This window comes from Ranitomeya imitator, chromosome 3 (assembly GCF_032444005.1).
Source record: "Ranitomeya imitator isolate aRanImi1 chromosome 3, aRanImi1.pri, whole genome shotgun sequence".
NCBI classification, from domain to species: Eukaryota; Metazoa; Chordata; class Amphibia; order Anura; family Dendrobatidae; genus Ranitomeya; species Ranitomeya imitator.
In genome coordinates this window covers 230,631,780-230,658,981 of record NC_091284.1, presented here as the reverse complement: position 1 = coordinate 230,658,981, position 27,202 = coordinate 230,631,780, and the positions used below count along the sequence as shown (strand labels likewise).

The following is a 27,202-nucleotide window of genomic DNA, read 5'->3' as shown; positions in this document are numbered from 1 at the left end:
GGGCATATTTGTAAGCTAACCTCCTCTGCCCACTATATCCACAATGACCAGTTCACAAATAAATGCCCCGTCATCTGACGTGGGGTGGTTCATCCTGGCACAAGCCTTTAACTTTATTAACTCTATGAAGACTTCTGAAATCAGTCATATGTTTACTTTATGCGGCAAACAACACTATCTGTGGTACATGGGCTTGGTTCTAGAGAAAGATATAAATTGGCATTTACACCAGCTTTGCTCTTGCTTTTGGAGCTGCGACATATACACAAGATGAAGGCATTCCTTGTACTTATACTGTGCACAGCTATTGTCCAAGGGGTAATACGGTGAGTGGTCGCTTTGCATTTCTGATTTATTGTGGAAGAAACAAGAACATAGTATACAGCTCTGGCAAAAAAATTAAGAGACCACTGCAACATTTTCAGATTTTTCTCTTTAGGCTGCCATCACACTAGCAGTATTTGGTCAGTATTTTACATCAGTATTTGTAGCCAAAACCAGGAGTGGGTGATAAATGCAGAAGTGGTGCATATGTTTCTATTATACTTTTCTATTAGTGTGACGAAATGTAAATTGTTCTTTTATTCTATAAACTTCTGACAACATGTCTCCGAATTTCCAAGGAGTAAATTTTGTATTTATTTTCTGAAATCGAGAAATGGTCAAAATATTTTAAAAAATGCATTGCTTACAGACCTCAAATAATGCAAAACAAATAAGTTCATAATCATTTAGAAACAACAATACTAATGTTTTAACTCAGGAAGACTTCAGAAATCAATATTTTGTGGACTAACCATGATTTTTAATCACAGCTTTCATGCGTCTTAGCATGCTTTCCACCAGTCTTTCACACGGCTTCTGGTAAGCAGTTCTTCTTTGTTTGATGGCTTGTCTATCCATCATCCTCTTGATTACATTCCAGAGGTTTTCAATGGGGTTCAGGTCTGGAGATTGGGCTGCCCATGACAGGGATTTGATGTGGTGGTCTCTTTATTTTTTGCCAGAGCTGTATCTATAGACATGCATGTTAATATATATATATATATATATATTTATTTATATAAACCGTATATACTCGTGTAGAAGCCGAGTTTTTCAGCATTTTTTTGTGCTGAAAATGCCCCCCTCGGCTTATACACAGGTCACGGTCCCAGAAAGTCGGCAGGGGGAGGGGGAGTGGCGGAGCAGCGGGTCACAGAGGAAAACTTGGAAAATTGGAAAACTGATGAGTTTTTGAATAATGCAGCATGTCACTACTTTCAGCATTTTTTTTACCCATAAGAAGCAATGAGTAAGTGCAAAAGTGCAGTAAAAATGTATGTAGAGGAGGAGGCGAAACCCATTTATTTTTGCGTGCTTCCCAAGTTTAAACTATATTGTCTTGGTCTCTTCTCATTAGCATGGCAGTCATGATTAGTACAGTTTAATTACAGTAGTGATGCAAGCAAAGTAAACACTGACTAAACAAAGTGTAAAATTGAGCAATGCCTGATCAACTTAAGGATATGTGCACACATTGCGGATTCGTGCGTGGATTTTTCAGCACCGTTTTGTAAAATCCGCAGGTAAAACGGACTGCGTTTTACCTGTGGATTTCCTGTGTTTCTTGTGCGGATTTCACCTGCGTTTTTACACCTGCAGATTCCTATTGAGGAGCAGGTGCAAAACGCTGTGGAAAAGAATTGACATGCTGCGGAAAATAAACTGCAGCGTTTCAGCACGGAATTTTCTGCAGCATCTGCACTGCGGAATTGGTTTTCCGTAGGCTTACATGGTACAGTACACAGCATGGAAAACTGCTGTGAATCCGCAGCGGCCAATCTGCTGTGGATCCGCAGCCAAATCCGCAACGTGTTGCACATACCCTGACCAAAGTATAAGGCTATGTGCACACACTGCGGATTTTGCTGCGGATCCGCAGCGTTTCCACAGCTGTGGGTCCGCAGCGGTTTCCCATGCGTTTACAGTACAATGTAAACCTATGGGATACGCAATCCGCAGTGCAGATGCTGTGGAAAAAAAACAGCGGATTTTCCTGCGGATTTTTCTGCAGCAGATTTTGAAAATCCGCAGTGCAAAACCACTGCGGTTTTCACTGCGGATTTTCTTGTGGTTTGTTCTGCGGATTCTTCTGCGGGTTTTCACCAGCACTTTCCTATTGGTGCTGGTTGAAACCCGCTGCGGAATCCGCACAAACAATTGACATGCTGCGGAAAATAATCCGCAGCGTTTCCGCGCGGCTTTTTCCGCAGCATGTGCACAGCGGGTTTTTTTCCCCATAGGTTTACATTGTACTGTAAACTTTGGGAAAACTGCTGCGGATCCGCAGCGGCCAAATCCGCTGCGGATCTGCAGCAAAATCTGCAGCCTGTGAACACAGCCTAAATTCGCGATAAATCCGCAGTAAAAACACAGTGCTTTTGCACTGCGGATTTATCAAATCCGCTGCGGAAAAATCCGCAGTGGACCACTTCTACGTGTGCACATACCCTAAGGCTATGTGCACATGTTCAGGATTTTTTGCAGAAATTTCCTGAGCAAAACCGGACAATTTCTGCAAGAAATCCGCATGCATTTTTTTGCGTTTTTGACGCATTTTTTGTGCGTTTTTGATGCTATTTTAACGGAGATTCCCAATGCATTAAATAGTGTGAAAAACGCGAAAATTAATGAACATGCTGCGTTTTTTACCGCAATGCATTTTTTTCACGGAAAAAAACGCATCATGTGCACAAAAATTGTGGAATGCATTCTAAATGATGGGATGCATAATGCATGCATTTTTAATGCGTTTTTATAGCGAAAAAACACGAAAAAAACGCAACGTGTGCACACAGCCTAAAAGTAAACAGTGTCCTGCAAACTCATGCTCTACCAATATCTTAAGGTACCGTCACATTAAGCGATGCTGCAGCGATATAGACAACGATGCCGATCGCTGCAGTGTTGCTGTTTAGTCATTGTGTGGTCGCTGGAGAGCTGTGACAGACAGCTCTCCAGCGACCAACGATGCCGAAGTCCCCGGGTAACCAGGGTAAACATCGGGTTACTAAGCGCAGGGCCGCGCTTAGTAACCTGATGTTTACCCTGGTTACCATTGTAAATGAAAAAAAAAAACACTACATACTTACATTCCGGTGTCTGTCGCGTCCCCCGGCGTCAGCTTCCCTGCACTGTGTAAGTGCCAGCCGTAAAGCAGAGCGGTGACATCACCGCTGTGCTCTGCTTTACGGCCGGCCGGCGCTGACACAGTGCAGGAAAGCTGACGCCGGGGGACGCGACAGACACCAGAATGTAAGTATGTAGTATTTTTTTTTTTACATTTACAATGGTAACCACGGTAAATATCGGGTTACTAAGCGCGGCCCTGCGCTTAGTAACCCGATGTTTACCCTGGTTTCAAGTGAAGATGAAATAAAGTTCTGGCCTTCTAGCTCCGACCAGCGATGTCACAGCAGGATCCTGATCGCTGCTGCATGTCAAACACAACGATATCGCTATCCAGGACGCTGCAACGTCACGGATCGCTATCGTTTTCGTTCTAAAGTTGCTCAGTGTGAAGGTACCTTTAGGTAAACTATTCACCTTCCCCACTGTTACATTTGTAATTGTGCATTTTTTCATGAACTCATGTGAACTTTTTGTTCAGAACAGTCACTACTTTTTCAGACATAAAAATCTTTTTCCACTAAATAATTTGATAAAATTGCCCTTTTTTTCAAAAATAGTTTTAGGGTATGTGCACACTGAGGTGGGATCTCGGCGGATTTTTCCGCACCTGTTTTTGTAAATCCGCAGGTAAACCGCACTGCGGATTACCTGCGGATTTACTGCGGAATTACCACGGATTTACCGCAGTTTTTGTGCAGATTCCACCTCCGGTTTTACACCTGCGGATTCCTATTATGGAGCAAATGTAAACCACTGCGGAATCCGCACAAAGAATTGACATGCTGCGGAATAAACAGTGTAGCGTTTCCGCTCGTTTTTTCCCGCAGCATGTGCAGTGCGGATTTTGTTTTCCATAGGTTTACATGGTACTGTAAACTCATGGAAAACAGCTGCGAATCCGCAGCGTCAAAACAGCTGCGGATCCACAGCAAAATCCGCAGCGTGTGCACATACCCTTATGGTTTCACATTAGTGATGAGCGAGTGTCCTCATTGCTCGGGTCGTCTCCGAGTATTTGTAACTGCTCAGAGATTTAGTTTTTTTTATGCAGCTGCATGATTTACAGCTGATAGACAGCTTGAATACATGTGGGGATTCCCTAGCAACCAGGCAACCCCCACACGTACCCAGGCTGGCTAGCAGCCGTAAATCATGCAGCTGCTTCAACAAAAACTAAATCTCCGAGCAGTTACAGATACTCGGAGACCACCCGAGCAACTCGAACAACGAGTACACTGGCTCATCACTATTTCACATGTCTTGCATTAGTGACCTGTGTTCATGCTCCTTTGGTGGAAGCAAAGCTGATCTTTGGTATCCTGAAAAATGCAGCAAAAAACAAACACAGCACTAAAACACTAATATGATGAGAAACTTTAACCTTAAAGGGTGGTCCAAAACTAATATTTATTTTAATCCTAAATGTCTGTCTATTTAATGTAATAATTTAATCTCTTTTCTAATATACTTTAACTAAAAATTCCCTATTAGTCTCTCACTACACTAATCGCTTTATTTTTTACTTCCTGTTTGGTTATGCTTTGTTTCAGAACTCCCGGGTCATGCTGGGGTACTCAAACAAAGCGTCAAGGATCAGAAGCTGTAGTCACTGCCACAGACTCTGCACTCTCCCTGTAATGAAGCCCTGCCCCAAAGTGACATCACTTGAAAGGGTGGGGCAGCTCTCTGCTTATTCTGCAGGCCACATAATCTTTTTACAATGAGCACTGACAGTGCGCTCTCTTGCCAACTCGTTACTTCTCATCAGAGCCAGCAAGGGAGCGCATTGTCACTGTGCATTGAGAAAAATCGTGCACAGTAACAAGATCCTACTGAGCATCCATTAGAATTGACAATCAATGCATTGCTCATCAAAGCAGAGACTATCCCAACCTCTGTAACAGATGTCACTTATGATGCTTTGCTTCAGGCGGGGGCAGAGGTTGTGGCAGTCACCGCAACCTCTGTCCCCTGATGACGGCTCGTTCGAGAATCCCAGAATGCATTGAAGGTTCTCAAATGAAATGTCATCAAACAGGTAGCAGTAAAATAAAAACAGTTAGAGTTGTGAGGGAGTGATAGAGAATTTTTAAGCTCTGCACGACTTTGGACATATCCATATGTCCCGGTCGGTAGGTACTTACTAACCTTGGACGTATGGATATGTGGCACCCCAGGAGTCCAGTTGCCACAATGGCATTTTCTTCCTCACGGGGGGGGGAGGGGGGGGGTCCTGGTGGTGAGAGAACTTCATACTCAGCCACCGAATCCGGAGGGCAGGAGATTCCAAGTCTCCTGTCCCGAACTGACATCTGGAGGCAACACAGCAGGTCAGGAGCCTGGGGCTGCCAGTGAGAAAGCAGTGCCCAAGACAGGCTCAGGCTGTCAGCCATACGGATTGGAAGTACAGACACTGAGGGGACATGTGCAGAGCTTCAGGCAGCAAGGGTCTAAGTACAAAGCGAAGAAGGGAGTCCTCCGAACCCACCTAATTAGGTGGATCCCAAGCTGTTTCCAGGCTGCCCGGACCCCATCACCACCTGCTACCTGTACCCTGGACTGTACCTGCATTTCATCAGTAAAAGCTAAAGGAAACTGCTTTCCCTGTGTCCTTCAATTATTTTCTGCACCCTCAGTCCTGCACCCCACTGTCAATCATCCCTCTTACCAACTGTACCGGTAGCCCTGGGGACTAAGCTCTACCTGTGGGGAGCTATACCAATTCTGCTGTGACTCCATCAGCCCCAGTGGACCCCTTTAAGCAGCATCAGCCATCCCTAGCCACATACCACAGGAGGCATCACAAATTATCCTTTTTAGACTTAATTCTCCACTTTCATTCATCCCCTTTAACTGGACGCCCAGGGCCATGGACCGGGTCACTGTCACTTTGACCACCCCTTTAAGTACCCCTGGACCCAGTCCAAGTACCCCACGGCCCTGACGGGCACTCCAAATACATCATGAAGATTTTGCATACACAGAAGCTGTGCGTGTAAGATTTCCACCAGGTGTTTAGCTGATACAAGAGCTGACACCGGGCTCTTACAGTCAGTAGCAGTCCCTGCAATGCTCCCAATAGTTGAACCCTCTAAATGCTGAAATCTATAGCAATTGCAGCATTATGAAGGCCAGCAGAGGGAGGGAATCCCCTCTGCTCTCCGATCGGAGCCCCCCGTGACGTCATCATGGGGGCCCGATTGTTGCTATGGTGATCCGATTGCATCAAAATGAGCTAGCAAGCTTGATGCATCAAGCTTGTTCAGTATGTCAGTGTAGCACTGACAGTTTATAAGGCATAGCAATGCTCGTGCACATACTATAAACATTATGAATCTGGTATGGCTGTAATCACACAGACCCAAAAAATAGAGTCGCCACAGTTTTGTGCACTTCTGAAAAGAGACTTTGTACTTATTTGGCTGTGCAACAATCCTTCCCCGGTACTGCACCTCGTTTCAGGATCACCAGACCACGTATAACAAGATCAGGATACTCCACCACCATACAGAGACAGTGCTTCACCTTCCCCCAGGACAGGCTCCAAGACGTCATGTGCCACCTACGGCGCCATCGTGGGATTTTCCAACCACCATCATCCAGGAACCAGAACTGATAAGTTAACCTGTTGTTTTACATCTGTTGCAATTCCTTTATTGATAAATATATTTTGTGGGCCCCTATGCTTACACCACCTTACTTCCTGCGTGGAGTATTTACTGTTGGGACATATTCCGATATAAAATCTGTTAACTCCTCCTGCTTGTCACTGCATCCCGCGTTCCTGCTACTACATTACATTTGGTGTAGTCGGCAGGATGCAGTCTAACAGCATGGAGGCGGCAGACCAAGCAGTTGGGGGAGGCCCTAAGTCCAGTATCTCGCTGGGAGCAATGCCGAATAATTTACCAAAGTTTACGGGGAGTAAAGGTACCTTCACACTAAACGATATCGCTAGCGATCCGTGACGTTGCAGCGTCCTGGCTAGCGATATCGTTCAGTGTGACACGCAGCAGCGATCAGGATCCTGCTGTGATGTCGTTGGTCGGGGCTGGTAACCAGGGTAAACATCGGGTTACTAAGCGCAGGGCCGCGCTTAGTAACCCGATGTTTACCCTGGTTACCATCCTAAAAGTAAAAAAAACAAACACTTCATACTTACCTTCAGCTGTCTGTCCCCGGCGCTCTGCTCCTCTGTACTCACTGTGAGCACAGCGGCCGGAAAGCAGAGGGTGACGTCACCGCTCTGCTTTCCGGCTGACCGGCGCTCACAGTGAGTACAGAGGAGCAGAGCGCCGGGGACAGACAGCTGAAGGTAAGTATGTAGTGTTTGTTTTTTTTTACTTTTAGGATGGTAACCAGGGTAAACATCGGGTTACTAAGCGCGGCCCTGCGCTTAGTAACCCGAAGTTTACTCTTGTTACCGGCATCGTTGGTCGCTGGAGAGCTGTCTGTGTGACAGCTCTCCAGCGACCAAACAGCGACGCTGCAGCGATCCGGATCGTTGTCTGGATCGCTGCAGCGTCGTTTAGTGTGAAGGTACCTTAAGTGTTATGGAGCTGGACTGAGCGCATAAGGGGTATGATAAAGATGCATCCCATGACCCCTGCATTGGAAGTCAAAGTGGCTATTATGGCATTGAACGGAGAAGCCAGAGATTCAGTTATGTTGCGGACCCCAAGGGAGCGAGACACTTTTAATAAAGTGCTGTATATTCTGGAAAAGACCCATGGGGACCCCACAGATGTAGGGGAACTGAGCACACGTCTCTTTCGTTGCATGCAGAGGGAGGGGGAGACCGTGAATCAGTATATGAGCGCACAGCAGGAATTACATACTGCAATTGTCAGGAAAGATGGCGTTGGTATAGGCCCTAAGGACATAATGCTGCGAGACCTTCTAGTGGTGGATTTGCGGGACATGATGATGATGAAACAGATCTTGTGAGAGCGTGTGCGGGTAAACCCTCAGGTGACTTTTGCTGAAATAGGGAGTGAAGCGTGCATGCGTGAACAGGAGCAGGGGATGACAGTCCCGGTGGGGAAGGTCCGGAGTGGGGAGGTAACCGTGAGTGCAATCACTGAACACCAATGGGTGGAAGAATTAAAGAGAGATCTTCTGAATATTAAAGAATTGGCTGATGTTAAAAAGAAGTCATAGATTGCCGCAAATGCCTCTGGGAACTGGGAAGGTCCAGAATCCTTGCTTTAATTGTGGCGAGAGTGGACATATAGCCCGGGAGTGTACACGCCAAGGAAGAGTTCCACCCCATCGTCCGTTAAACTAACAGGCTCTGAGCCGGGGGGTGGCCGCCTGGAGCCAGAACAGATGCAGAGGAGTAGTGGAAGTAGTGCAAGTTTAGCATCAGTGTGCCTGCTAGTCTGGGCGGAGTTCGACGGTCTTGCTCTGTACTGCATGGTGGACTTTTGTTCACAAGTGAGAATGATGCCAGAAACTTACTTCCAGCGACATTTTCCTAAAGCAAGGCGGCCGGAGTGGGTCCCAGTGATAAAGATAATGGCTGCCAACCAACTACCCATCCCGGTCACAGAGGTGGCGTGGATGCAAGTCTCCATTTGTGGAAAGGATCTGGAACGGAAGAGTGTGGTGCTAACCCAGGGAATAGTGAGCAGCGGACATACAGTCACTTTAGGGATGAACATTTTAAAGGAATTTGGGAGTCTCCTCATCTATGAACCCTCCAATGAGACTCTGAAGCAATGGAGTCCACATATGCCTCAAAGAAACGTATTCTAACAGTTAGTGCGAGCAGCTCAAGTTGAAGAAACTTGCCGTGAAGGAGGAGTGTTAGGCAAAGTGATTGTTCCTGCTTCTTCTAAGCTTATTCTACCACCCGGACAAACAGTACTCACTCTGCCCATCCAAGCTCGCGTGCCATTGGAAGGAGTTGAGATTCAAGTTGAGCCTTCTTCTTCAGAGCAACTTCCCTCTGGATTCTTGGTGGCCCGTACGTTAGCTATTGTGCGCGATGGAACTGTTCCTGTACGTTGCGTCAATTTAGAGTATCAGGACATCACAGTTCTTCCCAAATTTGAAGTAGCCCGGATTGTGAGTATGCCTAAAGAGATAGTACCAACTCAGTCTGGAGGTGCAACTAGGAGACCCCTGGACTGTGACGGTGAACTCCTCTTTGTCACCAGAGCCCCGACATATTCAGGTTGGACGACTTGTCCTGGAACAAATGCCGGCCAAACTGGCTAGACTCACTCAGGCTCAGGTACAACAGGTGGAGGCTCTGATAGGGTGCTATAGGGACGTGCTCGCTTGCCATGAAGACGATTTTGGCTGCACCACGGCCATCACCCACGAGATACCTACCGGAAATACCTCGCCCATTAGGGAACACTATCGGGAAATTCCACCATAGGTGTATCAGGAGTTGAACGGCATGTTGGGATGGATGCTGTACAAAGGTGTCATCAGAGTCCCTGGGCTGCTCCGATAGTGCTGGTGCGGAAGAAGGACAAGACTCTGCGTTTCTGTGTGGATTACCGGAAACTCAATGCGTGTACCGTGCGAGACTCGTACCCTTTACCCTGGATTGAGGAATCTCTGTCTGCACTAGGAAAAGCCAAATTCTTTTCTACAATGGCCATCACCAGCGGTTATTGGCAAGTGCCGATGTCCAAACAAGATCGAGCAAAGACAGCTTTCATTCTACCCATGAGCCTGTTCGAATTCAATCGAATGCTGTTCGGCCTGGCCAACGCCCCCGGAATTTTTCAGCGTCTCATGGAAAGATGTCTGGGCGAATTGAATTTTGAGGCAACCCTTATCTACCTAGATTACATCATAGTTTGCACTACTTCATTTGAGGACATCTCCGATGGCTAGAACAGGTGTTGAATCGCCTCCAAAAGCATGGATTAAAGGTGAAGCCCCAAAAATGTCATTTATTCCGCCCACAGATTGAATATTTGGGCCATGTTGATTCTGCTGATGGGGTGAAGCCACCCCGAGAAAAGATCGTGGTGACACAGGATTGGCCCACTCCAGGGACAGTGAAGGACGTCCGAGCATTTCTGGGATTGACCCGATATTACCACCGTTTCGTGAAGAATTTTGCCCATCGGGCAACACCGCTGCTGGAGCTGCTTAAAAGGGCACCCTCGGGCTCCAAGAACTGGAGCATTCTTTTGAAGGAACATCAGGAAGAAGCTTTTCAAGACTTGAAGAAAGCATTGACGGAAGCTCTTATGCACACCGACTGGAATTTGCTGGAACTTGGGGCTGTGTTGTCGCAGATACTGGATGGGAGAGAGAGGGTGATCGCTTACGCAAGTCAGTACCTTCACAATTCCAAATGTAATCCTGACACTTACAGTTCTTTTAAGTTGGAGCACCTGGCATTGGTGTGGGCTTTGACGGAGAGGTTAACAGAATATTTGCCTGGTTCCGAGGTACTGGTGCACACTGACAACAATCCATTGGCTCACCTGGAAAATGCAAGACTGGGAGCTCTGGAACAACTATGTGTGACCAGAATGGCAAAGTTTCTTTACAAAATTGCTTACAAGAGAGGAGCAGAGAACACTCTCGCAGATGCCCTATCTAGGGTGAAACATGTGAAACCCAAGCGGAATAGAGATGAAGAACTGGAAAGTGAGGAGGTCCCCAGGTTCCTAAGCCTCGCCAGGAAGGTGGTGGCATCAATGGATAAGGTACAAATCCCTACTCAGGAGGGCATCTTGGGCCAGTCTCGGGATGAATGGGTCTGGTTACAACAGGAAGACAGTGAGCTTGCTCTGGTTAGACTGTGTGTGACCTCAAAGAAACTCCTCAGTTCATCGGAGAGAAGTACCCTGTCCCAGGTAACTCTGTGGATTCTTCGACAGTGGGAACACCCTCAGATGAAGAATGGTTTACTATACCGGAAAGTGCAACTTCAGGCAGAGCTGGGTGCCACCTCGCAAGTCTTGGTTCCAGAATCATTGCTGCCTAAGATAGCCACCAAAGCACAGGAAAAAGGAGCACACTTCGGTCAGGAGAAGACTTTTGAGTGGTTACAATGGTTCATTTTTCATCCTCAGTTAAAGACGGTCGTGGAAGAAGCTTGTAGGGAGTGTCGGACATGTGAATTGTCTAAGCTACCGGAGCAGAGGGCCCCCATACAGTCCATTGTGACATCTTCCCCACCAGGGGTATGAACATTGCTTAGTAATGGTGGATCATTTCACAACAATTGCTGTTGTGACTCCAACCAGGGACCAGACCGTGGAATCAGCCACACATGCATTCTGTAAAGATTTCTTTCAACTCTATGGATGTCGACCAAGGATCCATTCCGACCAGGGCGCCTGTTTCTTGGGAAAAGTGATGGAAGAATTACGTCTTATGTACCGGATTGACAAGTCCCGCACCACACCATATCACCTTCAGGGAAACGGCGCCTGTGAGCGATTCAATCGAACGTTAATTCAAATGTTGAGAACCCTGGAAGAAGACTGGAAAGCCCAGTGGCCTGAGTATGTATCAGATTTGGTATGGATATACAACAATCGAGTGCACCAAACTACGAGCCACACTCCCTATTCTCTCTCTATTTGGTTGGGCTCGAAAGGGAATTACCGAGTTGGAGTTGGATCCAGAAGAGGACTACTCATGGACTCGGGTGTCCTCCTGGGTTCGAGAACATCATCATCGCCTGCAGGCTTTGCATCGGTTGGTACAGACCAGGCTTCGGAAGTCAGAACATGCTGAGAGGACCCCATCAGAAGCAACAGATCTTCAGGTCGGAGACCATGTCTTCGGTGGGAGAAGGACCCATACCGGGTAAAGCAACGAGTCAGCTCTGAAGGGCCTGTGTATAAGATTCAGCCTGAAGGAGAACCGAGCTCTTCCACTCGGATAGTTCATGGGAACATACTTCGGCCTTGTCTGTCAAGAGACCCAGTAAGAGCAGAAGAAACTCCAGGGACCCCTGAGCCAGTTCCCGTGGTGGTAGAAGAAGAAGATGAGGAAGTTGAGGAATCAAAACTTGGGGCTCATGAAGACCCTGATCCTGAGAATACAGATGTACCAGTGCCCTCTTCTGCACCTGATATTACCGCCCACTACTCCTTCCAATTTAAGATGCTGCAAACGAACAACGCCAGGCAAACCCCCCAATCGTTTTCATCAGGAACATTTTATTTGGCAGCAGAATGTACCAAAGAAAAGAAGATGGAAATGCGTTTCGCAAGAACCCTCGCCCATGGAAGGCGAGTTAAAGGAGTGGGGGAATGTAGGAAGATAGACCAGAATAGTCAGTTCTCCTGAGTGTCTGGGCCGGAACTATTGGGTCTGTCACCTTTGTTGCCGGGGGAAGCACTTACTGACTGGGACAGACCTTTGCACCTGACTTCTGGGGGCGGGTGTGATATAAAGGGGACTGCGCACGTGAAAACAGGGCTTTTGGCGGGTCCCAGCATGTGTAAAACAGCACTTGGCTAGCAACAATAAGGTACAATCAGAGGAATCAGATAAAACATCCATAGTTAATTTGGTCGTTAAGACCACAAGGTGATACAGTGTTCAAATAAAATATCCACTTCGCCTCTTTCTGTAACAGCAACTGATCCCAGTTGCCCCCTCGCATAGGTGCAGAGACCTTTTTTATAGCCACAAAGTGCAAATTTTTAACTTGTCCATTATGCATATGGTTGATGTGTCGAGACACAGATGTGTCCCCTATTGTGTTCGACATCACCAACATGCTCGCCAATTCTTTTTTTAAATTCTCTGATGGTCTTACCAATGTATTCCATGCCGCAGGTACATGAGGCTCTATAAATGACCCCCTTTGTGCTGCAGTTAATAAACTGCTTAATTTCATACCTCTTCCCTGTCACATTGCTCACAAAGAATTTACTTGGATCGACAAACTGGCAAGCCGTGCAATGACCACATCTGTGGCACCCTGTAACATTACTTTTAAGCCACGTGCTCGTTTGGGGAGTGGTGAAGGGGTTATGGACAATTCTGTCTTGTAGCAATCGAGCTTTTCTATAGGTGATGGTGGGAGCATCACCTATACGTTCTGCTATATCCGGATCCATTTACAGGACTGACCAGTGTCTCCTAAGGATGTCTCTGACACAAGTTGCTGGGTCCCAGCATGTGCAACAAGAGAAGGTTGACTCCCTCTCTACAGACCGACGCCAGCTTACAGGCCCGCATGACAGCGTTACATCCTCTGCGCATATGCGACACCAACTAGGGCCGTGGGTACTCAGAACCGGGTCGGACTATTCTTAAAGGGTTGGTCACAGCAGCAGTGACCCAGTCTGTGGCCCTGGGCGTGCAATAAAGGTAATGAGGGAATGTTTGTAGGGGATTTCACGTAACGCCACCTGTGGTGTTCGGCAATGGGTAGCCGAAAGTGCTTAAGGGGGCTGTTGGTGCCGCAGCTGAGATTGTTCTGCTCCCCACAGGTAGGGCAAGGCCCCAGGGTTACAAGTACAGTCTATCAGGGATCGTGGACGTTGGGTTGCAGGACTGAGGATGTGGAAAAAGGACTTGAGGACCCAAAGACTGTAGTTTCTTTTACCTTTAATGGCAGATGCATTCCGGGGCACTAGTGACAGGTGGTCATGGAGATCCAGGTGGATTTGAAGGCCTTCCCCTCTGCGCTGCTCCCTAGGTCCTTGGTGCCTTAAGCTCCCCACAAGTTCCACTCACTCTCTCCCTCTAACCCCACCTCCAGGCCATTTGAAAACAATGATAAGAGCATCAAATAGGGCATGTGGCCATGTGGCTTCTGGTGGTGGTGTAGCTATTGCAGGAAGAGAGAGGACGTGGCTGAGCTGTGCCTGCTACATACTGAAATGAACCACCTTCCTGTGGTGCACGCAGGCAACAGGACGATCATACCGCTGGATGAATGGTGAGGCCATAACAATGTAGAGGTGGTTTTAGATTGGTTGGCTGAGACTGCCTTCAGTTCCATTGATTTGTCTTCCACCCAGTCCCCTGCTGAAAGTGCAGATTTTGCAGCCCATGGGCATCTGTCTTCAACCTCACCCCCTTGCTTGCAGTCTGAGCCCTAAGTCATGCAGCAGTCTCTTGGTTCTTGATGATCCTACTAGCTGTGGTTCCATGGGTTATACAAATGGCCATGCCCCACATTTCAGATATTGAGTGCACTAATGCCCAACTACTTGTTCTCTTGGAGAATGTGTACGCGGGAGAGGTAGTTCAAATGGTCAGCGGACCATTGCAGCACATCTCTGATGATGCTGATGATGAAATACAGGTGTCAACTGCTGCAGCTTCTTGCTCTGCTTACACTGGCAAGGAGGTCAGGTGTGAAGACTGGGTGATTTCATAATGCTGTACAAAGGAGGGGTTACATATAAAACACAAATTGAAATGATAATGAACAAAGTATTTGTGACAGACAGGTACAGAGGGGAGAGGACCCTATCCTTGCCGCCTTACATTCTACAGGATAATGGAGGAGACAGTAGGTTCGGGGGCTGAAACAGCTCTGGTGTTGGTGAAGTGGCAGCGGTGTCATTGCAGGCTGTAAGCTGTTCTGAAGAAGACATGGGTTTTCAAGATCCCGTTGAAATTTGGGAATGTAGGGGATAATCGAATGTGTTTGGCCACAGAATTCTACATGATGGGGGATACTCTAGAGAAGTCCTGCAGCCAATTGGATGAGGAACGTATGATTATGGAGAGAAGGAGGTTTTTGGAGGACCAGAGATTATGTGGTAGGAGATATATGCAAGAGACATTATGGATGGCCTTGTAGGACAGTGTTAGTAGCTTGAAGTGGATACTGTTATACATAGGAATAGCTACTCTGTAGTGACTCGTAATGGACCAACAAAAACGCCCCACTATCACCTACTGCAGTTCACACAGTCTCTCCAACATATTTCATGTGGAGTTCCACCTTGTGGGTACGTTACACATGAGGCGTGCAGCAGGAAGGTAGAATTGAGGCTGCACCACCGATAGGCGAGCAGCAGGGAACACCATAATCGCACACACACTGCTTTCACTTTCTGACCAGATGAGGAGACAATGGAGGAAATGGAGTAGCAGGAGGAGGAAATATGGAAAGAGAAAAGGCTAAGGGTTGGCTGTGGTACACAGTAGCAGCCAACTTGCTTTTGCACCCTGTGCCCTAGTTTGCTGTGCAACAGGGGCAGCGTTTTATAAGTAGCTATCTGGTATTGTTATGGGGCGCAATATTGCACCTACACATTTGTTGGGAATTATCACCTGGTTCAGATACAGATTTGTATATATCAATCATTGTAGTTAAAACAAGTAGAAATTATTCATGTTTCATGAGTGCCATTAGGTGATTGCTAGTGAGTTGCAAAATACTCCGGTCACATGGAAGCGCACAGGACACAGATGTACTGCCACCTGATGAAGACGGAGCTGTTCCGTCGAAACGCGTTGTGGATTTCAATAAACAAAGAAACTTTTAATCCCTTCATCTGTGTCCTGTGCACTTCCATGTGACCGGAGTATTTTGCAACTCACTGTTTATTCCTCTCCTGAGGCACCCGGCAGGAGCTGCATTGGACCTTTCTCAATCAACATCTCCCCTGACTGCCAGCTTGGCGCTCCGTTAGCCTGTCCTTTCTGTATCTATTTGCATTAGGTGATTGCTAGTCCTATTACATATAAATTGGAGGAATTGAAATGAGTACTGTCCAATCTCTGCTATTTCTGCTGTAAATTAGTCTTGCAGAGATTAAATAAGATAAGTCATCAAACTGTTTGATAAGGAAGGTAATATATCCTAACTGCCCACTGGGTAAATGAAGTGGCAGCTAGGCCTGAGATAGAAAGCATTTTGGCTCATGTCCTACCCACCAGCAAGGATTGCTGGATGTTTCTCTGTCCATGTTTGTTGCCTCCTCTTCCTCCACCTCCTTATCCGATCAACATGAGTAACCAACTTGAGCACATCAATCCCACACTGCGCAGGAGCTGCGGATTAGGATCAAAGAACAGACAGATGAGTGATTGGTGCCGCTAAACCTCAAGCCCGGCCTGGTGGCGTGCGATTACAGGAAAAATCTTGTAGGACATCTGGGCCTAGCCGGTTTGATGCACATCCCTTGCTTGGCGCATGTGCTGCATTTGGTGGTCTAGCACTTCCTTAAAAATTATACAGATATGTCAAAGCTGCTGCTGAAACTGCAGGCCGTCTGTGCGCACTTTTGGCGTTCTCACCATGATAATGCTTGCCTGTCTGTGCTGCAACTTCACTTCTGCCTTCCCACTCACTGCCTCATATGCCTCATACCCACAAGGTGGATACACATGCTGGAGACATTGTGCGAGCAGCAGCAGCAGGCGATACTGGAGTGTGAGCTGCAGCACACATCTGTGACTCGCATTACTCACACGTAGTGTTGTCCTCAGATAGTTTGAACTTGACTGTAGGAGGCATGTCTGAAAATTACAGAAGGAGGTTTATTGTTCCAGCTGAATTCTTGTAGATATGCACTCATACAGTAGGTATAAAATACTTTTCTGACCAGAGCTGGAAACACATGGGCTTCTAAGAGGGCTAATAGACAGCTATGAGGAAGAAGAATGGGGAAGAAGGGAGGAGATACTAACATCAGAGCTACATCAGAGAGAGACAGGGAGAGAGGAAGGGCAAACTTCTAAAGACAGCAAAGCTCTGATACAACACAATATAACAACACAATGATAATGTAATACTGTCAGGATGATTTACAAATCATGGGACATGACACATGGGCTTCACTGGAGCATGGCTGGGGGGATACAGATGATACAGAAGGCCCAGACGATACACCTCCCACTGAGGACAACTTGTCATTTCCTCTGGGCAAACTGGCACACTGTGTGCCAGATCCTGGCTGCAGCATTCACGTCAGATTGGGGTGGGGAGAGTTTGGTAAGAGGGGAGCCGATTAGTAGAGAGTTACAATAATCCTTCTTGGGCACTAACACTATAGGGGATGACTCTTCAATGACCCCTAAACGCAACATCTCTTGTATCTCTTGTTGCATCCCCTCTCGTATAGACTCAGGGACGCTGAAGGGGTTTTGTTGCAGGGGGGTCTGATCGTGGGTCTCAACCTTGTGTTGTGCCAGGTGAGTGTACCCTGGTCTCCCCGAAAACATCCTCTGTCGCTGCCTCAACAACTCCTCCGCCTGCTGTCTCTCCCGGGGGCCTAGGTCTTCACCCAAGTGTACCTGGTCCCATGTTTTAGACTGAGTCTTTTCCCCTAAGACATCCAGCAAGGGAAGTCCGGCTAAATCCTCTGCTTCAGGTGCACAGATGGCCACTACCTCTTCAGGGCGCTCCCGGTAGGGCTTCAGCATATTCACGTGGAACATGCGGATAACCCTGGGGTCATCACAATCGGCGACATTATAAGTTGTGTTGGTTATTTTCCCCACTACCTGGTAGGGCCCCTGCCATGCAGCTTGGAACTTGTTCTGCTTAGTGGGCTCTAACACCAGGACCTTCTGTTCTATTTCCAAGTTGCGCTCTCTGGCCCTCCGATCGTACCATATGTACTGGTGCCGCTGGGTTGCCTGCATGTTCTCACGTACAGCCTGGGTCAGCTCCTGTAGGCGGTCCTGGAATTTCAGCACATAGGGTACAATAGGTACCCCTTCTATGAGGCCCTCCCCTTCCCAGTGATCTAGCACTAAGTCTAGGGGTCCCCTTACCTGTCTCCCGTATACCAGCTCGAAGGGGGGAACCCCATGGATTCTTGGGGCACAGTCCCTGTAGATCCTGGTAAAAGTCCCAATAAGCTGTTTTAATGTCCCTTTAAAGCGTTCACACAACCCATTGGTTTGCAGGTGTTTCGGGGCGCTTCTAATGGACTTTACGCCACACAGCTTCCACAGTTGGTTGGTCACCTCTGCTGTAAACTGGGTACCCTGGTCCGAGATAATCTCCTGGGGAAATCCAACCCGTGAGAAAACCTGGAGCAGGGCGGCCGCCACCGTCTCCGCCAGTATGTTAGGTAACGCAACCGCTTTTGGATACCATGTGGCATAATCTACCACTGTCAATATATACCTTTTCCCTGACTGACTGGGTTTGGCTAGCGGCCCTATCAGATCAACCGCTACTCAGCTAAATGGTTCCTCCACAATGGGGAGTGGGCGTAATTTGGCCTTGCATCGATCCCCCCTCTTGCCAATGTGCTGGCAACTGTCACAGGTCTGGCAGTACTGACGAACATCATAGGTTACCCCTGGCCAAAAGAAGTTTTGTGTCAGACGATGCCTGGTGCGACTGATGCCGAAGTGCCTGGCCAAGGGTATGTCATGAGAGATTTGCAGTAACTCCTGCCTATACTTCTTGGGAACTACCAGCTGTTGTTTTACAGTGGGGCTTGTCCCTGTGTGGTGCTGCTCTGTGATCCGGTAGAGGAGTCATTGCTTCCATTCAAACTGTTCCCCTTCCAGTACCCCTCTCCCCTCCTGTGCCTTCCCACGATATCCCTCCAATGAAGGATCCTCAAGTAACTCCCTCTTAAATTCATCTGGGGTGGCCCAAGAAATGTGTCTGGCTATGGCAATACGTGTAGGGCTGGGATGTCTTACCTGGGCCTCATCTGAGTGTGATCCCGCCTCCACAGCTCGAGCTTGACTAGTCTCCGGGTGGTCACAGGATATGCCTCAGCCAGAGGGGCAACCAAGAATGCAGACAACATGGGCCCCAAGTCATTTCCCAGCAAGACGTCTGCAGGCAAATCCTCCATCAAGCCGACTTCAACAAGCCCATCCCCAACTCCCTAGTTCAGGTGAATCCTGGCAGTGGGCAGTCAATGTATAGCTCCCCCTGCTACACGGACTGCCACTGTCCGGTCCATCTTCTCTTGGTCCCGGACGAGATGAGGCTTCACAAGGGTCAAAGTTGCCCTGAAATCTCTTAGTCCCGGCATACGTTTCCCATTAACCCACATGACCTGTCGATGCTATTGTCGATTATCTGCCCGGGCTGCCTGCACGGGGTCTACTTCATGCAGCACTTCCACCATCTATTTCACCCATTGGTTAGTCGTAGCCCCTAATGCCGGGTCAGCTTCACCTTGGTAGCAGTGTACAGCAGCCCGGCTGAAGGTAGCTGTTCCCGCCTTTGGCCACTGGGTATGCTGAGTCCGGTTGGGACATTGTCTTTGCAGGTGGCCCAGCTGACGACAGGTGTGGCATCACGCCCAGGGGGACTGTGGTAGGCCGGGTTTCTAGCTGGTCCCCCTACAATCTTCGGTGGTTTGGGGCCCTCCAGGTCCATGGGCGGGCCCCTAGTGACCATCTTTGATCCGGACAACTGCGGCCTCCTGGCATCTTGATGTTCATCGGCCAGACAAGCGGCTTCCTCAAGAGTCGTTGGCCGCCTGTCCCGAAGCCATTCCTGTGTCTCGGGGGTTAGTCCATTAAAGAATCGTTCTAACAAGAAGAGCTGGAGGACGTCCTCCTTAGTAACATAGTAACATAGTTAGTAAGGCCGAAAAAAGACATTTGTCCATCCAGTTCAGCCTATTTTTTTTTTTTTTTTTTTACAGTATATACCCGGTACTGGAGTATTATAGGGGTATTACAGGCCAGTATACAGTATATACCCGGTACTGGAGTATTATAGGGGTATTACAGGCCAGTATACAGTATATACCCGGTACTGGAGTATTATAGGGATATTACAGGCCAGTATACAGTATATACCCGGTACTGGAGTATTATAGGGATATTACAGGCCAGTATACAGTATATACCTGGTACTGGAGTATTATAAGGATATTACAGGCCAGTATACAGTATATACCCGGTATTAGGAGTATTATAGGGGTATTACAGGGCAGTATACAGTATATACCCGGTACTGGAGTATTATAGGGATATTACAGGCCAGTATACAGTATATACCCGGTACTGGAGTATTATAGGGATATTACAGGCCAGTATACAGTATATACCCGGTACTGGGGTATTATAGGGGTATTACAGGCCAGTATACAGTATATACCCGGTACTGGAGTATTATAGGGGTATTACAGGCCAGTATACAGTATATACCCGGCACTGGAGTATTATAGGGATATTACAGGCCAGTATACAGTATATACCCGGTACTGGGGTATTATAGGGGTATTACAGGCCAGTATACAGTATACAAGTGGTTGCTTGGCTCCCTTGTACCCACTGTAGCAGTGACCGCCGTAATTTACAGGCCCATTCAGCGTGGGTATCAGTTACGTGTTTTATAAGTCCGCGGAACTTTTGGCGGTATGCCTCTGGTGTCAGCGCATATCGGGCCAAAATCACTTCTTTGATCCACTCATAGGCCATACAGTCCTTATCAGGTACCGTGCAATAGGCGTCCGCTGCCCGGCATGTCAGCTTGCTGACTAGAATCTGAACCCGTTCCTCCGGCTTCACTTGATGAAGGGCACACTGCCGCTCAAAGTCCTGCAGAAAGCCATCAATGTCTTCCTCTGCCTCCCCCAACTGTCAGAAGGCATTATACTGGATCTTTTTGTGGCTTACTGTTGAAGGTACCTGGTTGAAGGCCAGAGCTCCCCCTGCTCACTGACTCTCCTCTCTCCGCTCTGCCATCTCCATCTTGGCTAGCTCTATCCTGGTCCGCTCGGCCATCTTTTCCTTTAGATCAGTACGCACATCAGCCATCACCTCTCGTATGATCTCTACTGCAAAGTTTGGGCCATAGAACACCAGTCTGTTCTTTACCTCCCTCTGGAATTCAGTCTCCTCCACGTTCACATTGGGGGGCTCTGCACTGTCGTTTTCCATGATGGCTGCTATCAAATCCGCTTTTGTTTTGTTGCTGGCGATCAACCCTCGGGCTTCCACTAGATCTTTTAATGTAGTCCTCTTTAACTTCTGGTAGCTGTTTTTCATTCATTCCTTTCCTACTGTAGAAGGGGTATCATATCCCCCTGTCTACCACCAGTGTAATGGGGTCTACCAATCTTGGGTACCTCTTTCAGTACCACCCCATATTTCCGGAGGTCCACTCTGCTTTGGCTGGAGTCTGAATGAAGGACACAGGCTGGAATTCCTTGGTTACATGGGCGCATATAAAAGATCACTGCTTCTCCACGTATTTCCAGTCTGACAACACTTTAATCACAGGACACAGAATATATAACACAGATACAGAGGGCAGGCCAATAGAAAAGCGGCAGGCCAGACATACATTACAATAGCCGCAGGTGGCCGGAGCCTGCCGATATTTACTGTGTGAATTACAAAGGTGGGGGGGGGGCGGACAAAAGGGGAATATCGTGTCCCCTCTGCCCTTGGGCGCAGGCTGTGGGCTGATGCATTAGGGACATGCATCTCACATGGAACCTATTATACATACATATAACTGCACAACATATTCTGGGTGCTGAGTGGTTCCGTAACACGTAACAGGTCGAATTCTAGAAATGTTTTTGAGGTGCAGATAACAAGAGCGAGCCAGTGATCGGATGTGGGGGGAGAATGAAAGCTCGGAATCAAGTATGACCCCAAGGCTGGGGGCATGTTGCTTGGGAGTAATGGTGGAACCACACACGGCGATGGCAATGTCAAGCAAAAGTAGGATAGTAGAGGGAGAGAACACGAGGAGTTCAGTTTTTGACAGGTTCAGTTTCAGATAAAGGGAGGACATGAGGTTAGAGACAGCGGTAAGACAATCACTGGTGTTTTCTAAAAAAGCAGGCGTGATATCAGGAGCAGAAGTGTATAATTGGGTGTCATCAGCATAGAGATGGTACTGATGCGATATATTTATTTGTTAAACTAATAGAAAACACACAGCGGTCCTGAACAATTATTTATTTAGCCTAGAAATGGCAACTAGATGGCTGATGCAAGTTATTTATTTCCTAAGCTACTAAAAAATACACACCAGTTACAATAAATTATTTGTTGGGCCTAGAAATGGCAACGAGGCGGCCGATGCCAATTATTTATTTCCCAGATTACAAAAAATATACATCAGTCCAGAAAAATAATTTTTTGGGTCTAGAAATGGCAACGAGACAGCTGATACAAATTATTTATTTGCCATACTACTAAAAAAGACACAGCGGTACTGAAAAACTATTTCTTGACCTACAAATTGCAACAAGATGGCTGCTACAAATGTTTTATTTGGCACACTATTAGAAAAGGCACAGCTGTACTGAAAATTATTTACTCAGCCTACAAATGACAACAAGATGACAAGATGCAATATATTTATTTTCTAAACTACTAGAAAACACCCAGCGGTCCTGAAAAATTATTTCTTTGGCCTACAAAATGGCAATGAGATGGCTGATGCCAATTATTCATTTCCCGGACTACTGAAAAACACACGATAGTCCAGAAAAAAAATGTTGTGCCTAGAAATGGCAACTAGACATCTGTACTGAAAAATTATTTATTTGGCCTACAAATGGCAACAAGATTGATAATGCAAATGATTTATTTACCAGACTATTAGAAAAGACACAGCAATACTGAAAAAAATTATTTCTTTATCCTACACTTGGCAAGTAGATGACTGATGTGATATATTTATTTGCCAAACTACTAGAAAAGAGGCACTAGTTGAGAAAAAATAATTTTGTGATCTACCAATGGCTATGAGACAGTTGATGCCAAATATTTCCCAGATTTCTAAAAAATGTACACTAGTCTACAAAAATATTTTTGGAACCTAAAAATGGCAACAAGATGGTTGATGACAAATATTTTTCCCAGACTACTAGAAAACACACAGTAGTCCAGAAAAATTATTTTTGGGGCCTAGAAATGGCAATGAGATGGTTGGTACCAATTATTTATTTTTCAGAGTACGAGAAAACACAGCAGAGTACACACAATGGCTTAGGCTACGTTCACACTAGCGTTGCGCCGCCCTGCGTCGGCGACGCACGAAAAAACGCGCACAAACGCACGCAAAAACGCGCGCGTTTTGCGACGCGTGCGTCGTTTTTTGACGAGAATCGGACGCACAGAAAATGCAACTTGTTGCATTTTCTTGCGTCCGACGCTAGCGTCGTAAACGACGCAAGTGTCAAAAAACGCCACCCAAAAAACGCACGCGTCCCCTATGTTAAACATAGGGGCGCGTCGCCGCTGCGTCGCCGGCGCAACAGCGACGCACATTGGCGGAACGCCAATGTGAACGTAGCCTTAAAGGACAGTATTCCCACTGGTGGAGGGGTGCAGAGTACATCCAGCAGCTTAAAGGACAGTACTCCTACAGACGAGGGGTGGGTGCAGAGTGCACACAGGGGCTTAAAGGACAGTACTCGCTTAGGTGGGGGCACACTGCAGCTTTTTACACAGTAGTAGCACAGTACTACCAGATATATGGGTTGCAAAGTACACACAGTGGCTTAAAGCACAGTGCTCCCACAGGCAAGGGGGTGCAGAGTACACAGAGAGGATTAAAGTACAGTACTCCCACAGATTTTGGTGCAGAGTACACATAGCGGCTTTTAACACAGTAATATCACAGTGCTGCTACAGATATGGTTTGCAGTTTACACATTGCATTTTTTTGCAGAGGGTGCAGTCACAATCTGTCCCTCACTCCAGCTGCTTCCTATACATACATTAATGAGAGCATAATAGTGGCTGCAATCAGGTAATCTGGCCTTTAAGGGCAGATCACGTGCTCTATTGGCCAATCACAGCCATGCCAATACTTGTCTTGGCAGTGAATGCTCCAGAAGTTCCCACAGTCTAAAAGCATGTTGATTGGCTACGTTGCAGCATTTCAACAAGCTATATTAGACTGGCGAACATGAACAGGAAGCCAGACATACAGTAAAAAGTTTGTGTTCGGTAAGGACCTGGAACTTTCCCGCTTTGGTTTGCTCATTCCTAATAATAAACAAAATTTACGTAAAATACGTAAAAGGGGCTGTAGGGGCGGGAAATCAGCCAAAAAAAAGAGGATATCAAATAAACACAAGGGCGACATCTCGATTAAAGTAAACAACAAAAAATTTTTAATTTAAGTCATCATCATCGAAATGAAATATGCCTATTGAACAAAGGTCTTAAATATGCACCGAGCACTAAGTTTGATAAATTTAAGCATTTGTAGGCATAAAACAGTTTATGAGGAAAATGGCAATTAAGAAATATTATATTAAAAAGAAATTAACCAAGGAAAATAATGATGGTTCTGTGGATATCATTAACCCATATAACCATACCACCCTAAAGAAAAAGTCTAATTTTAATCCCATCCAAGATTATTCGGAAGCATTTGACGCTTTCCAGAATAATGTCATACGTGACATCAGGAAAATTTTGGACAAAAAATGCTCTAAGTTTAAATTCAATTTATCCAATCAAGAACGAAGGGCCATTTAGCAATTTCAAAATAACAGAAATCTGACTATCAGGCCCGCCGACAAGGGTGGCGGTATTGTTGTTTTGAACACTGAAGATTATAACAAAGAATCCCTACGCTTATTGGGTGATACACGCACACACGAGAAGCTTAAGGCTGATCCAACGGATCAATACTTAGAGGAGATGCAAGTTCTAATTAGAATGGGCCTTCAAAAAGGGTTTCTAAATAAGAATGAATTTGATTTTATAAATACCGCACATCCAAGAATCCCGTATTTTTACTATTTGCCTAAAGTCCACAAAGACCCCATCAGTCATAGTAACATAGTAACATAGTTAGTAAGGCCGAAAAAAGACATTTGTCCATCCAGTTCAGCCTATATTCCATCATAATAAATCCCCAGATCTACGTCCTTCTACAGAACCTAATTGTATGATACAATATTGTTCTGCTCCAGGAAGACATCCAGGCCTCTCTTGAACCCCTCGACTGAGTTCGCCATCACCACCTCCTCAGGCAAGCAATTCCAGATTCTCACTGCCCTAACAGTAAAGAATCCTCTTCTATGTTGGTGGAAAAACCTTCTCTCCTCCAGACGCAAAGAATGCCCCCTTGTGCCCGTCACCTTCCTTGGTATAAACAGATCCTCAGCGAGATATTTGTATTGTCCCCTTATATACTTATACATGGTTATTAGATCGCCCCTCAGTCGTCTTTTTTCTAGACTAAATAATCCTAATTTCGCTAATCTATCTGGGTATTGTAGTTCTCCCATCCCCTTTATTAATTTTGTTGCCCTCCTTTGTACTCTCTCTAGTTCCATTATATCCTTCCTGAGCACCGGTGCCCAAAACTGGACACAGTACTCCATGTGCGGTCTAACTAGGGATTTGTACAGAGGCAGTATAATGCTCTCATCATGTGTATCCAGTCCTCTTTTAATGCACCCCATGATCCTGTTTGCCTTGGCAGCTGCTGCCTGGCACTGGCTGCTCCAGGTAAGTTTATCATTAACTAGGATCCCCAAGTCCTTCTCCCTGTCAGATTTACCCAGTGGTTTCCCATTCAGTGTGTAATGGTGACATTGATTCCTTCTTCCCATGTGTATAACCTTACATTTATCATTGTTAAACCTCATCTGCCACCTTTCAGCCCAAGTTTCCAACTTATCCAAATCCATCTGTAGCAGAATACTATCTTCTCTTGTATTAACTGCTTTACATAGTTTTGTATCATCTGCAAATATCGACCAGGTCGACCTATTATCTCTGCCATAAGGGGTCTCACATAGAATCTTTCAAGATTCGTGGACTGCTATCTGCAAAAGCTATGCCCTAAGCTCCCCTCGTATATAAAGGACAGCACGCATATTTTAAATATTTTACAAGATATACAGTGCCTACAAGTAGTATTCAACCCCCTGCAGATTTAGCAGGTTTACACATTTGGAATTAACTTGGCATTGTGACATTTGGACTGTAGATCAGCCTGGAAGTGTGAAATGCACTGCAGCAAAAAAGAATGTTATTTCTTTTTTTTTTTTTTTTTAAATTGTGAAAAGTCTTTTCAGAGGGTCATTTATTATTCAACCCCTCAACCCACCAGAATTCTGTTTGGTTCCCCTAAAGTATGAAGAAGTAGGTCAGGCACAAAGAACAATGCGCTTCACATGTTTGGATTAATTATCTCTTTTTCCAGCCTTTTCTGACTATTTAAGACCCTCCCCAAACTTGTGAACAGCACTCATACATGGTCAACATGGGAAAGACAAAGGAGCATTCCAAGGCCATCAGAGACAAGATCGTGGAGGGTCACAAGGCTGGCAAGGGGTACAAAACCCTTTCCAAGGAGTTGGGCCTACCTGTCTCCACTGTTGGGAGCATCATCCGGAAGTGAAAGGCTTATGGAACTACTGTTAGCCTTCCACGGCCTGGACAGCCTTTGAAAGTTTCCTCCCGTGCTGAAGCCAGGCTTGTCCGAAGAGTCAAGGCTAACCCAAGGAAGGAGCTCCGGGAAGATCTCATGGCAGTGGGGACATTGGTTTCAGTCAATACCATAAGTAACGTACTCCACCGCAATGGTCTCCTGTTGTGAGTTCCGTTCTGGAGCTCCCTCTTGTGGTTGCTGATGGTATGTTTGCGAGTTCTGCCCTTGGGCTCCCTCTGGTGGTTTTGAGTGGAGCTGCTGCTCCGTTAGGTAGCTGTGGCAGCTGCCTTCAGTAATCGCCTTGCCTGGGTTTGTTCTTTAAACCTGCTCTGGGCCTTAGTCCATGCCTGCTGTCAATGTTCTTGGTTGGATTTGATTCTTCCCTTGGATTTCTCATATGGCCAGTCCTTGTCTGCAAAAGATAAGTTTTGCTAGTTTTGTTTGTCCATTTGTTTGGACTCTATTGCTTTGCATTTTTGTCTCTTTTGTCCAGCTTGTCACTATGTCTTATTCAGGCTAGCTGGAAGCTCTGGGAAAGCAGATTTGCCCCTCCACACCGTGAGTCAGTGTGGAGTTCATTTTTGTAAACTCTGCGTGGATTTTGTAGTTTTTAATACTGACCGCACAGTATCCTTTGCTCTCTGTCTATCTAGTTTAGTTTTGGCCTCCCTTTGCTGAAATCTAATTTCATTTCTGTGTTCGTCATTTCCCTCTCCTTTCACAGTCAATATTTGTGGGGGGGGGGCTGTCTTTCCTTTTGGGGGTTTC

The 27,202-nt window shown here is 46.5% G+C and overlaps 1 protein-coding gene across 1 annotated transcript in view; it reads left to right on the top strand.

Annotated features, from left to right (window-relative positions):
- Positions 1-245: 245 nt before the first annotated feature.
- CTSE (cathepsin E) overlaps positions 246-27,202 on the top strand; it is a 76,825-nt gene continuing 49,868 nt past the window's right edge. The window contains exon 1 of the mRNA XM_069760101.1: positions 246-326. Coding sequence (XP_069616202.1) covers positions 271-326 — 56 coding nt within the window. The 5' untranslated portion in view covers positions 246-270. The remainder of the gene's footprint in view (positions 327-27,202) is intronic.